The sequence below is a fragment of the Ambystoma mexicanum genome, chromosome 1q (assembly GCF_040938575.1).
Source record: "Ambystoma mexicanum isolate Mex_15411 chromosome 1q, UKY_AmexF1_1, whole genome shotgun sequence".
In the NCBI taxonomy this organism is placed as follows: domain Eukaryota; kingdom Metazoa; phylum Chordata; class Amphibia; order Caudata; family Ambystomatidae; genus Ambystoma; species Ambystoma mexicanum.
The window spans coordinates 578,558,173-578,572,921 of record NC_090922.1 but is presented as its reverse complement, the minus strand read 5'-3'; the positions used below and the strand labels follow the sequence as shown (position 1 = coordinate 578,572,921).

At 50.2% G+C, this 14,749-nt stretch overlaps 1 protein-coding gene across 1 annotated transcript in view; it reads right to left on the bottom strand.

Annotated features, from left to right (window-relative positions):
* Positions 1 to 14,749, bottom strand: part of UCK2 (uridine-cytidine kinase 2) — a 177,173-nt gene that overhangs the window by 37,725 nt on the left and 124,699 nt on the right. Inside the window, exon 3 of the mRNA XM_069641078.1 lies at positions 4,693 to 4,789. Coding sequence (XP_069497179.1) covers positions 4,693 to 4,789 — 97 coding nt within the window. The remainder of the gene's footprint in view (positions 1 to 4,692; positions 4,790 to 14,749) is intronic.

Sequence of the window (14,749 nt, the reverse complement as noted above, 5' to 3'; positions counted from 1 at the left end):
ACCATGCAGTGTTGCCTGGTAACCACCACAGAATTTCTCTGCTAGACTGCTGCTAGGCAATGGATGTTTGAACACATGATGCAGACTGCTGGAAAGAGACTACTGGTGACTGACAGCTAGTCTGCCCATGTTCTGCCCGGGGGGGGGGGGGGGGGGGGCTGCCATGGCAAGAGGTTTAGGCCAAAAACTACAAAAATGCTGACCAGCATAGTCATTGGTGAGCGATCATGATTGTCCTAGGCCAAAAACACCTGGCATGTCACAGGTTGCTCACTGCTGCCCTATTGGTCTGCCTTAGGCAATCCCTGCCTCCACCCACCAATGCCTACCGCTCCCCAACCCAAGACATCCCTACAGTTGCATGCACTCAACTTTCCAAGAAGCATCACTGATACCAGTGTCCTGGCATGTCACAATGGTTTCAGTGATGGGTTATGGCATGGGCACCACTATGCACATGCCTTTAGTGCTCATTGCTTAGTTGGAGCTGAATGTTCCGCAGCCGGGAGGGGTTTCACAGATTACCTGAGAAAACACTGCATTGCTAAATTGCGTTATGATGCTCTTAGGTCGATCTCCCCCCGCACCCCCCTCCTACTTCCATCCTTTACCTTCTCCTGGAATGTTCCATCATTAGGTGTTTGCTGGTAGACTATGGTAGGAACTTGGAAGGTATGGAAAAGTATTCCAAGCTGGAGGGAGGGATACTGTGAGGCTGTTTAAATCCAGAAATTCAATTATGAACCCTATTGAGCTTAGTCATCGATACCTCACCTACAATGTTGCATCACATCCCCCAAAGATAATTCACAAATTTAATGTGGAAGAGGTCACAATAGAACATTGCAGGTGGTCCATCCCTACTTCACATCTGCAGCCCTGGAGCCATAAAACTGATTGGCGTGGGGGTTCTATGGAGTTCAAAGACACACGCACCTCCTTGTCCCTAAACCATGCCAGAGCCCAAGACGTGACACCACCCCCTTAGATCTTCCGAAACCATGCACAGATGCTCTGGGTACCACTTCACTCTCCCACCAAGTAGCTTGCACTCCACAAAACAGCAGAGAGTTTCCAATCTCAGGCAGTAATGTCAGAAGAGGAGATCAGGGACTATACCATGCCCTAGATTGGTCTTTGTTGCGAGAATCTGCTGGAGGGGACGCACAAAGGACTGGAGGGCCGTGCTCGTAGCAGTCCGAAATTATTTGTGAGCCCCAGTCTTCTAAACTGCCCCTTGCCCTTCTCCCCCACACTACTGTACAGCAGACATTTCGTTGTAAGTGATAAATAATTCAGTGCCTCCACCCACATCTGTATGGTGGACCCAGAAAATGTGGGCCAACCACCGACCCCCCCCCCCCCCCACATGCTACTCACTTCCACATCACAGAACACAAGGCGTTACCCAGTCGTATGTAAGAAAACCAAGGCCTTTGCATTATTAACTTACAACTGAGTTTTTACATTCCCCATACCTCCTTCGGGAAGGAGTACACATTGAGTTTTTCAATTTGCACAAGTTCTTGATAACCCCCTTCACTAATTTCAGCAGGTGGCATGGCCAGGCTTGCACTGTACCTGTTGCTTTCCTTCACTTTGCCTGCTATTATTTTAGCACTGTTCCTCAGGGACACTCCAATATTCTTGGAGTTATGATAGAAGAGTCTGCTACCACTCAGTCCTAGGGCTGCTTCAACGCCTAGACGTTTAGCAAGAACCCACATCTCTACCAACCAACTAATCTCTACACTTGATTCACCAGACCACACCATGTCAAGTTCTTACTCACCACAGGCGTAGAACAACTTTACTACTACCACCCCATTCAAAGCTCCATGTCAAACATGTCTGGATGCCTACGTATGCTACTAGCCAAATTTGAAGTATGCAGGGTGATTGCATCCAGGGGCTCAATGCACCGGTAGGAGCACAGGTTTCTTCTCTGCCGGGTACTACAGCAGTCCAGAGCCATGTACAGAAATACACATTACAGCATACAGGATCCAACCCTGTAGCCCGGTCTTTATCTCCATACACAGCAACTAATGCAATGTAAAAAAGGTATTCCACTAGATTACAGAATATTTAAACTAAGCCCAATACACCAAATTTAATTTTGGTTAACACATTTAGCCGCAATGTAGATGGGTCTGGATATTAAAGGTGGGGAGGGAGACTGTAGCTGGTCTCCTCCCATACATCAATAAACGTTCAAGAAGCCTTCTCATCCGCAGAACCTAAACTACAGGCAACCTCAAGTGGGACGTGCCCATTGCAGTGACTGCCACTGCAAAGATATCTGCTCTTCCCACCAAGGCTACCAGACGACAGCTCCCAAACTGAAACCAAACCTCAGAGGTCTCAGAACTTTAACACCTATTCAACTAATACGTAGCGCCCAGGGTGCCCTAGATCACCAAGCATCCCAATGGATAGCAGCTCAAATGACCGCAAGCCAAACGGTGGAACTTGCCTACCGTGAATGGAATTACCTACCCTACAAAGTCCCGTGGCTGCATCTTTGGAGATACCTTCAACATGGCCATCGCTTTACAAACAGACGGGTCTGAAACTGCGATAAATACAACCCGTTAAGTACTCGGACAGGGACGCGCTTTCCAAAAAGCACTGCAGGTAGCAGAATGATATAATGGGACAGTTGGCGTCGCATGACTTGACCCAGATATTACAGGATGCGGTACGACATGCCCCCTGATTCCCTATATTTTAAAAACTACAGTAAGCTTTCAGGGGAAACAATACTGTAGAAGACAGTTATTCTAATGTCCAGCACTAGTTTAGCTAGGGGGTTGCTGCAATAGGACACGGACGCAATCAGGATATGCTGGGTACAGACCCACCAGAGGGGCCCTACTTGCATATGCCAGTACAGCCACGCATTACTAATTGCTGATTAGTGAAATATGAACAGTCTAGAACTGGGATATACAAAGAACAGAATCAGGTGTCCAAATGTTTCATTAAATGCGGAGGGCAGCCTCAAATGTTGTAGTCCAAACACTGTGCCAGATAATGCCCATATCTGAAGTATAGGCATCCTATTTAAGGTACAGCTTCAGGTGCTGGCAGCATATTCTAAACCGATCCTCTAATGCTCCAGTACTACCATTGCACACCAGCAAAAACATATTCCTCTTATATAAAAAGGCACAGCCTCACATTCCCATGCGTTTATGAAATGCAAACATTAAAGATGCATCTTGAGTATCAACTGCCTCAAACTTAAAAAATAAATTTTAAAAAAACATAACTCCCATTGACCAAGCAAGGGACTGTTATTTACAAGCGCCTAGAGGCAATTCACAAGTGTGGGCTGCATAAAGGAGCATTGGATCTCCGACATGTGGGGGTAACACATTCAATGCATGGAGAGGCATTAGCTCAGCAAAACCCCCAACTTAAGCAGCAATGGGGGAATAAGAACCCATACTAAAACTATCCAACGAAATATTCTAAGAGTCTGCAAAAAAAGTTATGCATGTAAACCCATGCGATTGATCTCTTCAGGTTGTTTACATCCTCGATGTTCTCCTCTGGTAGAAAGTGTACAGACAAACAAAGCTTCCAGTGCAATCTCCGATTTTAGTCCCTGGTGAACTCCAACCAGAGGGTTTAAAGTGTAGTGCGAGGGGTACCAAAGGTGAAGCCACGGGCTCCAATTGATAATCCTGCAGGCCCCAAATTATGTCCAATGCTAGAAACTAACTACATGAAGATTCCTCATCTTGAGTTATGGGCTTCAGCCACACTATAAGCGTTGTGAAATCCAGTATTAATAAAGAACAGGTCTGTTGACATTTTACAGTTATCCTACAGTCCCTCCCCCCCTCCCTCCTCAAAAGAAGCGCTGCGGATATCCTCTTTTCCTCGACAACTGCCAAATTTGTTTGCGTCAGCAGGTGCAGCTGAACGAATGTTACAGAACTTCCCTACCAGAGGCCTACTGTCAGCCCTCAGACAACACTTGGCAGCACCCACGTGAGGGGCACCGCTCACCCCTCAGCTAGTAGACCATTCGTTTAATCTGGCGAGGAGACCGGGTTTTAAGGAATGGTTTGAAGCAAACTTACTCTTGGGGGGGTGGGGGGCATGGCAATAAAAAGTCTCCACACGTATGCAAACTGTAAACCTGAACTTTTAAAGGGGAGCAGGGCAGGGCCAGATAAACTGAGGGGTAGTGGGCTGGGTGAAGTATTAATGAAGGGAAGGGATGGCAACCTTAGAGAGGCTGGGGTAACTACAAGGAATAAGAGGGTGTGTGGGACACGTCAACCTTATTACAATGAGGTGAAGGGGCGGGGGACGAGATGCATATAAAAAAAGGTCATTTCACGAGTGTGTTGCGCCCGTTACTTCTTGGAGGAATTCAGTGAAATAGACGTCAACAGTAAGGCCTCACACGTCTGAGGCGGCTACCAACATTAACGAACCTAGATTAGCAAGGTTCTCACCGACATCTACTGCACCCCCACACCCCACCATAACACCATCTAGGTAGTTAAAATGGTGCGTCGCCTTACTGATCAAAATTGTTCCCTCGGAGAGTGCCAGGGTGGCTAACAGTTTGCGTAGAGTCAATGGGAGGTCAAGATTGTACACATGGATAAACCGTTGCAAGTGCATGGCAGAATGGCTGGCTGGGTGGTTAAGTGAACAGGCGCTCATTACCGAGAGTGAGTGACGAAGTCATAGACTGGAATCTGCACCGTCTTCCCCTCCATGATTTCCCGCAGCGTCTGCACGATTAGCTCATTGTCAAAGGCGTCTAGGAAGGGAACACAAGCAACAGGTTAGTGGTGATGGGTGCAATACCAGTACAGAATAAGCATCTTCACCCCCAATATTTTTAACACAAAATAAATAACCACAGCAGCAAAACGCCCCACCTCGAATTTCAAAAATAAATGTTCTGCCATACCAACCAACTCATCCTCCCCTTAGATGAGGGGCATCTTTGCCTGCACCGAGAGGCATCACCAGATAAAGGAGGTGGATCAGCACATTCAGAAACACCACTTCCACTGAACAACCAGAGGATAATTGCCTGGGCTTTCGGGACAAAACGCAGCACGTAAGAGCAAGGCGGAATTGACTCTGCATATTACTCCCACACCAAGTGCACATGGACACTTCAGTATATCATTGCTCAAGGGGTGGGGGGCATGGACAGGCTAGAGCAAGTACTTTTTCCTTAGACTTGGAGCAGTTCTCGGATTCTGCACTCACCCCAAGCGATTGGTTTGGGATAATGGACTCCAGGCAAGTGAGAAATGGTGTGATGTGTGGAGAACTCAGGTTGTTGAAGGGGTGATGGTAAACGTATATTTTTATGCCTGGGGAGGCAGGGCTGGGGTCCTGAAGCAAATCCTTTATGGGGTAGACAATTCAAGTTGCAAGCTACTCGCCAGCCAGTTGCCACCTCAATTCTACACTGCACACCAGGTATTACTTGCTAAGAGACAATTGTCACTTGCCAATGGCTATTGCACATTTTGCACCAAGCTTCATTTCACAGCATCAGATAGCTTGATCCTTGAGTAGAACATATGCATGCAACTTCTGCATCAGATGCTAGGGGTGCTTGCAAAGACTCCTCTGCCCCAAAGCGCCACCACATATAACTCTAGCATTGCAAGGGTTAAGTCCCAGACCACACCACCTACCCTTAAACCAATTATACGTTAAAGACACCAGGCGGGCAGAAAGGTGAAGCCAGGGTAGAAGGAGCTTGGTAAAAACCATTACCCAACAAAAGATGCAATGTTTACACTTGTTAGGATAGCCATACGACAGCCAGAAGGCAGGAAGAGTCAGCCAAGACATCAGCTCACAACATTGTCCTTTTTGTTGCGCTTATACAGGAGGGCTGTGAATGCAAATGGACTTTTTCTAATGCTGCAGTTAGAAGTAAAAGTAGAATTCAAGAAGAGTTTCTGCAAATCTATAACTGAATGGCTACCAAGTCACTGGATGTTCTCCTCTAAACCCCCTACAGGAATCAGACGAAATCTTTAGTCCAGCAATGTTCAGAATGGGCCAATAAAAGTGTGAAAAACTGATTTCATACAGGGGTTGCCAGTGTGCTTTACACAAGGCCCAGTTACTAGAGGACTACACACTATGATGGCACCAGGATGCCCTCAGTTTACATGCTAAGAAAGTCAGCTCTTTTGCCGATAGCTTGAGGGGTGCACAATCTAAATGATTCATAAACCTAAGACCATGTCCCTCATTCTCTATAGAGCTTCTTTAGAAGGACCCCTGGAGTAGCCATCCTTCTCAGAATTCTCCTCCCTCTGCATAGCATCTGCTGCAAAGGTAGAAGCAAAACATCCTAACCAAACCCAAGACAGACATTCTCATTCAGTAGCCAATGTTAATGGGTTAACTACAACCTTAAAGTCTGGTGGCACAGCTGGATTTGCACTTTCAAAGAGTGACATTATCCAGGGCATCAGCAGTCACATCAGTGGACCCTGGGGATCACCAGGGGACATGTCTACAGCTTTGTAGCACAAGAGCCCACAACCCACTATGGAGCAGGGCATGGACTGAAATCAATCATTAACAGGTTCATTTATTCCTGTTGACCCCCTAGAAGCAGACATCGCAAGGGGAGTGGGGGGATATCAACGATTGTTAGGACCGCTTTGTAGTAAAGCAAAACTATAAACTCCCAATGCAAATCCCTAAAATGATCCCAATGTGCGAGTAAATGCCCAGTCCTAGTTTTGCCCTGCCATTTCAAAACCAGGACTAGAAGTCCATCAATGCAAGGAGAAAAATAATCATCCCACAACGTACATAATAAATCCAGGACTGGCTGCCATCACATGATTTGAGGGAAACAAGAGCTATGCGGATGGATGGGAAGGATGTGTTCCCACAAAGACAGGCAGGCTTCTCGCATCAAGGTCCTACACCCAACTTAACCTAGAGATTAGGAGAGACCAGAAGAACAAGTTACTTTCTTACCTGGTAACCTTTCGATGGGATGGTCCGACGACGTATTCCATATCTATGACAGGTAATGTCCACAGCTGTGCTGCTTCGGAAAATCTTTGGCGTCTGCGTCCTGCGTCGATGCGCCGTCCCCGAGGACCTCCTCCGACGGCACCCGATGTGAAAGTAGGACGCACGACGCCCATAGCCTCAGTTATAGTTTTTTCCCAGAACCTGTGCCACCAGTTTTCTGCCAGTCAGACACACATGGCCTTGCGGAACGCAAGCTGCAATTGCAAAAGAAATTCTGCAGCGGGGAAGGCAGGGGGGGGAGCGATATGGAATACGTCGGACCATCCCATCGAAAGAACGTTACCAGGTAAGAAAGTAACTTCGAGGGGATTGGGTCCTCCGACGTATTCCATATCTATGACAGACTCCCAAAGCAGTACCAAGCAAGGAGGTGGGAAAGAATTTAGAATACAAATTTAGCATGCCCAATCAAATTGCGGAATAGAGAACTGCCTTGCCAAAGGCCAGATCTTGCCCCCTGATGGGAGCGAGGGAATAGTGATGTACAAAAGTATGTACTGAAGCCCAGGTGGCTGCATCACAGATGTGACGAATAGGAACTCCCCTCTGCAGGGCAGTGGACGCAGCCACTCCTCTGGCAGAATGGGCCCGCAAGCCAGCCGGAGGGTCCTTACCCGCCAAGCAGTAACACTCGGAGATAGATAAAATAATCCAACGAGACAAAGTCTGTTTCGTCACAGCTTGTCCCAAACGCTTTCCAACGTAACCAATGAAAAGTTGATCGTCCACTCTGACCCGGTACATGCGCGAGATATAAAAGCTCAACGCTCTCCTAGGATCAAGCCTATGGAGCCTCTCCTCTTCCTTACCAGGATGTGGAGGAGGATAGAACGCCGGAAGAACAACCTTCTGGCTCAAATGAAATTCCGAAACCACCTTCGGAAGAAAAGAAGGACGAACTCTAAGGACAACCCTGTCCTTGTGAAATACAGTGAAGGGTGGCTTAACTGAAAGTGCCTGTAACTCACTCACTCTGCGAGCGGAAGTAACTCAAACTGTTTTTAGTTGCGGTTAACATCCTCAAAGGGCAAGAATGTAAAGGCTCAAACGGAGCACCCATAAGAAACTTAACAAGGTTCAAATCCCAACCTGGCACCAAAAAAGGTGACGGAGGGAACACATTAGTGAGCCCTTTCAAAAACTGCAAAATTAAAGGAATCTTAAAATAGGAACACTTCAGACGAGCGCTTAAATATGGATAGCGCCGCCAGGTAACCTTTAATGGTCCCCACTTGCAAGCCCCTGTGGGCCAAAGAAAGCAAAAAAGACAAAACCATGGGAATGTCGCATTCAAAAGGATCCACATTCTGAACTCTGCACCAGTCGCATAACTTTCTCCAACAGCAACGGTACAGAGACTTAGTTGCCGGCCATCTGGCCAAGAGCAACACCTCCATCACGTCTTCAGGGAGGTCCCAATCCTTATACCTCAACCTTTCAGAAGCCAAGCGTGAAGATTGAGGGATCTGACCTATGGATGGAGAACCTGACCCCACTCCCGTGAGAGCAGATTGTCTCGGTAGGGAAGACGACGTGGAGGGCAGATGGACAAGTGTAGAAGGTCCGGGTACCACATCCTCCGGGCCCATGCCGAAGCAATGAGTATCATCCGGGAACCGAACCTCCGCAACACTTACAGGATGACAGGGACTGAAGGAAACGCACACAGCAGTGGGAATGACCACTCCACCACAAACGCATCTCCTAAGGCTCCTTTTGGAGGAAATTCCTGCGAGCAAAACCTTTCACACTTCCGGTTGACTGGAGGCGAAGAGATCCACTTGAGGGGTCCCCCAAAGGGCGAAGATCTCCAGGAGAATCTCCTGAGCCAGCTCCCACTCGTGAGAGATCATGCTCTGCCTGCTCAGAGCGTCCGCCGTCTCGTTGTCGTCTCCGGCCAGATGAACTGCCGAGATCGAAACTTCCTGCTGGATGGCCCAGAACTCGAGCTGCATCGCCTCCCTGCACAGCGGAAGTGACCCTGCCTTCCCCCCCTTTTTGTTGAGGTAGTGCATGGCCACCATGTTGTCCGTGAGAATCAGGACATTCTTCCCACGCACAGTCGGCAGAAAAGCCTTCAGGGCTAGCCTGACAGCCCTCAGCTCCAACAGATTGATATGGAGTCTGGACTCCGACGGAGACCGACCGCTGACTGTCAGCTCGTTGGCATGAGCTCCCCATCCTGTGTGGGATGCGTCTGTCACGATAGTCACCTCCGGCCAGGGCAGCCAAAATGGGGCACCCTTCATCAGATTGCCCTCGACGGCCCACCACAGAAGGTCCCGGGCTACCGAGGGCGGCACCTGAACAGGGTCCGACAGCCTGCCGGAGGACTGAGACCACTGGAGCTTGAGTGCCCCCTGCAAAGATCTCATCCGTAGACGAGCCTCTGGCACCACAAGAATGCAGGATGCCATGAGGCCGAGCAGTCTCAAGAACTCGGACGCTGGGAGAGTCTGGGCAAACTGAAACTTGGGCACTATCTGCTGAATGTGAAGAACCCTCACCTGAGGAGGAAAACACTGCGCCAGGGACGTGTCGAGCACTGCTCCGATGTACTGGAGCCGCTGCGTTGGTATCAAATGGGACTTCAAATTGAGGGAGAAGCCCAACCTGTGAAGGGAGTGGCAGGTGACGGACAGATCCAGGACTTACTCGTGAGAGCTCCCCCTGAACAACCAATCGTCCTGGTAGGGGTAGACGTGAACTCCCCCCCCCCCCCCTTTCCTGAGATGCGCTGCCACCAATACCATGAGCTTGGTGAAAACCCTAGGGGCGGAGGTCAATCCGAACGGCAGGACCCGAAACTGAAAGTGCGAGTCGCCAACCGCGAACCTCAGGTACTTGTGCTTGGGATGGATCGGCACATGGAAGTAAGCATCCTTGAGGTCGAGAGACACCAACCAGTACTGAAGTTGAAGGGCCAGGAGGACTGGAGAAAGTCACCATCTTGAACTTGTCCTTCCCGAGGAGTTTGTTCAAACCGCGCAAGTCTATGATGGGTCTCAACCCCCCCGTCTTTCTTTGAAATAAAAAAGAACGGGGAATACCAGCCCTTGTTCCTCTCTGCTACAGGCACCAGTTCTATGGCGCCTTTCTCCAGCAGGGCTTGAATTTCCTGCGCAAGGAGCGGATCTGGACTCTTCAAAGAGAGGTTCCCTGGTGGATTGTCGTGAGGCCTCTGCCGAAAAGGAAGACAGTAGCCGTGGGTTATGATCTCCAGAAGCCACACATCCGAAGTAATGGCTTGCCACTCTACAAGATGCTGCGCCAGCCTTCCCCCAACCAGCGAACCATGGGACCTGGCCTCATGACTGAGTGGTAGCAGCTGCGGCGTTGCCTGAGGGCAAAGAGGCAACTGCCCGAGCGACCTTGGCACCTCGAGTACCTTTGTTTCCACCTCTGGCACTCTTACGATGGCCTCTGACTGCTAGCTCCTCTCGCTTTACTGAAGGACGAGTAATAGCGAAAGGAACCTCCCCTCCATTGCTGACCCCTAGGACGAAAAGGCGGAGGTTGCCGAACTGCAGCGCCCAACGACTTCGCTGCAGCTTTGGAGGTCTGCAACCTCTCAAGGCTCTCGTCAGCCTTGCTGCCAAAAAGGTGTTCACCGTCAAAGGGCATGTTGAGGAGCCGGGACTGCACAACAGGAGCGACCCCTGACTTCAACCACGCAAACCTGCGCATTACGGTGCTGGCCGCCATGGACCGGCTGACACAATCCGCCAAGTCCAAACCCGACTGAACGGCCTCACACATGGCATCCTTGCCATCCTGAACCATAGCAAGGAAACCATCCCATTCGCCCCCTTTGGGAATATGATCAGCCGCTAGCACAGTTCCCAGAGTGTGTGTGAAACGAGACAAGGCACATATGGAGTTGGCCACCTGAAGCGCCATACCCCCAGAAGAAAACACTTTCTTGCCCAGCCGTCAAAACGTTTGTCGTCCCTATCCGGAGGGATGGTAGGATACGACGCCTGCTTTGCCGGGGCCGTAGCCGCCTGCACCACCAAACTCTCCGGGGTGGGGTGCCTAGACAAGTAGCAGGGGTCGCTACTGGCTAGACAGTATTTTCGCGACAAAGACTTGCCCACTGCTGGGAGACTCTCCGGAGCAGCCCAAGCCGCTGCCACCCTTCTCTGCAAAGCCATATGAAAAGGCAAAACCGGGTCAGTGGGTGGACAGAGATCAAGGATGTCCGTGAGATCCTGAACGAACTCCCCTGGGGGAGCCAACCAACCCAAGTACTCGGTAACCCAAGACATAAGGCGCCGATGAGACGAATCTGGCCGACAAAAACTCCACCTCCGGAGAGGTGTCCAATCCACTGGCATCATGCAGTGACTGCCTCAGGTCATCAAACTGACTATGGCCCGAGATAAGTTCATCCGGAACCGGAACCAGACCGCCATCAGAGCCTTCATCACCCTCTGAAATGTATGCCAGGCGGGGAGAGTAAGACCTGAGGACCAAAGCAGTGCCGGACCTTAGCCATAGCCTTTTTAGGGGAAAGCCCCGTGCCACGGTGCCCCTCCGACACCACCGCCTCGAAAGGCGTCGAGGGCGCCGACCGAGTCGGCAGAAAAGGCGTCGAGCCAATCGGCGTCGACGTCAGCTGCAACGCCTCCAGCATCGGCGGCGTCGACAGTCCTCGAAGCCAGAGCTCCGAGTGTGTCTCGACAGCCTGGGCGCCGACGACGAATCCCTCGAAGACAGAACCTCGAGAGTAATCCTCGATCTCAGCACCACAGGCGTCGTCGAAGATGGCACAGGATCACGCGGTCTCGAGCACGTTGAGGACCGGGACCTGGAACGGGCATGGCGAGAACGGCTACCCTTGTCCGAGCGGGACCTCTCCCGCGAGCCGTGCTGACCACCCGAGCCCGAAGGCGTATGGACGGTGTCTCTCGGCCGGTGCCGACCGACCCCACTCGGAGGCGCAGACGGACCAGTGCCCTGCGATTCCAGAATTGCTAGCATCTGCTTCCCGAAGGAAGCCCATTCCTCTGGTGTCGCTTGCATGGAGGGATAAGCGACCCGCCGACGGGCGGAGTCCTCGGAAGAGGACGGGGAGGGAGACTTATGCCGGTGCTTCCTGGAATGCCTAGAAGAGGCGGAGGAGTGGCAAGACCGACTCCTGGAATGAGACCCACCGGACTTCTGACGACAAGGCGGAGAGTCACCCCTCGAGTCATCGGTCGAAAGCCCCGCAGACCTCGACTTTCGGGACACCCGTCCTACCGACAGTTTCTTCTTGCGTTCTCGCAAGGCCTTCGCAGTGAGCGACTGGCAGTCGACACAGTCATCTGTATCGTGGGCCTCCCCGAGGCACCAGAGGCAGGCGTCGTGCGAGTCCGTGACCGACATCTTGGACCCACAGTGCCCCGCAGTTCTTGAAGCCCGGACGTGGGGTTGAAGATGAGAAAGACATCGCCACAAACAAACCGAACAGGTTCAACAAACCGAGAAAGAAAACTAACTCCGAGTCGAGGCGTACCGAGATTCACGAAGCGAACACGTTAGTGGAAAAAACGGAACTGAGACTATGGGCGTCGTGCGTCCTACTTATCACATCGGGTGGCGTCGGTCGTCGGAGATCCTCGGGGACAGCGCATCGACGCAGGAGCCAAAGATTTTCCGACGCAACACAGCTATGGACATTACCTGTCAGATATGGAATACGTCGGAGGACCCAATCCCCTCGAAACAAACATTCTACAGAGGGCACGTGTGCATAAAAGGAGGGGTGCTGGGGGGGGTGTAACATGAGAGAATCAAGGACATGCAAGGAACAAGCTTATTTCACTGCTTAATACTCTAGGGAGAGAACAGTCTTCCACTGCAAGACGTCAATCAGGAAACTATGCAGTACCAATTCCTTGATACAGAGCCTCATTCTCCAGACATACCTTAACTGCAAGACATTTGAATAGGAGCACAGTGAAAACTTGGTGAACGCTTTGCTGCCAATTCACCAGCTGGCACTTTGTACCCACTTTCGCACCTCACCCCCACGCTGACTGATTGGAGGGCACGTTGGCCTAACGGAAAAAAGCAAAGTCTACCCTTCAAGAAGTCAATAGAGTGACTGAAGAGACAAAGTCACACTAAACATCCCAAGGGTCTGTCATTGAAATCAGGAGCTTGATGGACAGCATTCATGAAAAAAAAAAAAAATATATATAAAATGAGAGAAAGGACCCTGTCGTGCCCGATCACGGAAGTGAAAGGGAACTGGTGCCGCAGGGACACAGCACGTCCTCAAAGCTAAGTAGGGTGGGGGTATGTTTGGGTTTTTAATGTATGTTCGCATGGGAAATGTACAAACCTTGTGGTTCGTACATTTCTCATGCAAACTTTTCCGGCGCAGTAAAAGCAGCCGTGGTCGGATCACACAGATTCTTTCTGCATTAGCAGGGATTCTTCGGGAGGACAATTAGTTGGTTCCATGTGTTTTTAGTGTCACTTTTTCACTGTTGATGCAGTACCACTTAACCACACACCCACTTTCAAAACAGTATGCCCTTCCAAACCAGTCTCCTATTCAGCCAAGTTTACAGCAGATCATTCTGTATATTCAACGGTAAAAGTCTCTGGATCCCACTAGATACACTCCCTCCTCTTTAGCATTAACATTTCCCCCATTTCACCCAGTGAGTGAGCAACAGAAGACTTTAAAGGAAGCCCGCTGCAGAATGCCCAGTGTATCCGGCAAGAGCGCGACTCTAGACCCAAGCTAAAATCTACATTTTCATCATTTAAGCCATTTTAAGCCATTTTAAGCCATTTTTTACAATTCATACCAAGTAACAATCATAATTGATGGTCTACGTAATAAGATCAATGTTTCCCCCATCTAAACACCTAAGCTTATCACTCAACTTCTCTCTAAACAGCTTCAGCTTACAATATTAAATTTGCTAAAAATACTTCTAACCTCTGCATTTAGCATTTTAAAATCTGAATTACAAAAGCTGAATCAATCGACAAAATACGTTTTCCGACCGTTAAGAACCGGAAACCAAATTCGGTCATTAAAATAGCTTAATGGTAAACACATTTTTCCAACCAATACAAACTATGTAGTATCAATGGTTAAAACGTAAAGGTTTTTACCTCTAGGTAGCAACAATCTTTGATTGTAATCTCTTATTTCTTGGACCAGAAACATCCTTCACTAAAGATAACTTTAGGCTTGGGGGGGTGGAGGCGCTGTTGCGTGGTATACAGTATAGCCACAGCCTGAGAAACTCCGGCGACGACTAGTATATCCTTTAATTTATCCTCTTTTCTGGGACATGCTTTGGGTCACCCAAGACTAGAGCAGGGTTTGTGAAGGCGGCGGGCGCCGTGGGGCGAACGCCTGGTGTGAGGCAAAGGGGGCTGCGAGGAGAGGCGGCCCTTGTGGAGTGCGGCGGCCGAGGAGAGGGAGAGGTGCCTGGTCCGTGTATTGGACGGCTGTCCCTGGCTTGGTGGCTCCGGACCTGGGAGTGCAGTGCGCTACCTGGGGACCCACGGTGAGTGCTGCATTTCGCCTGGGTTCCCGCGGCTACTCGAGGCACTTCGCGGCAGGCTGGCCAGCCGGCTCTGATCTCCCGCGTGGTGGCGGGATGGACGCTGCTGTTTTGTTGCTGGGCCACTCCGGACCCGCGGCTGGCCTGCGCTGTAGGAGGTCCGTTCGGGGCGG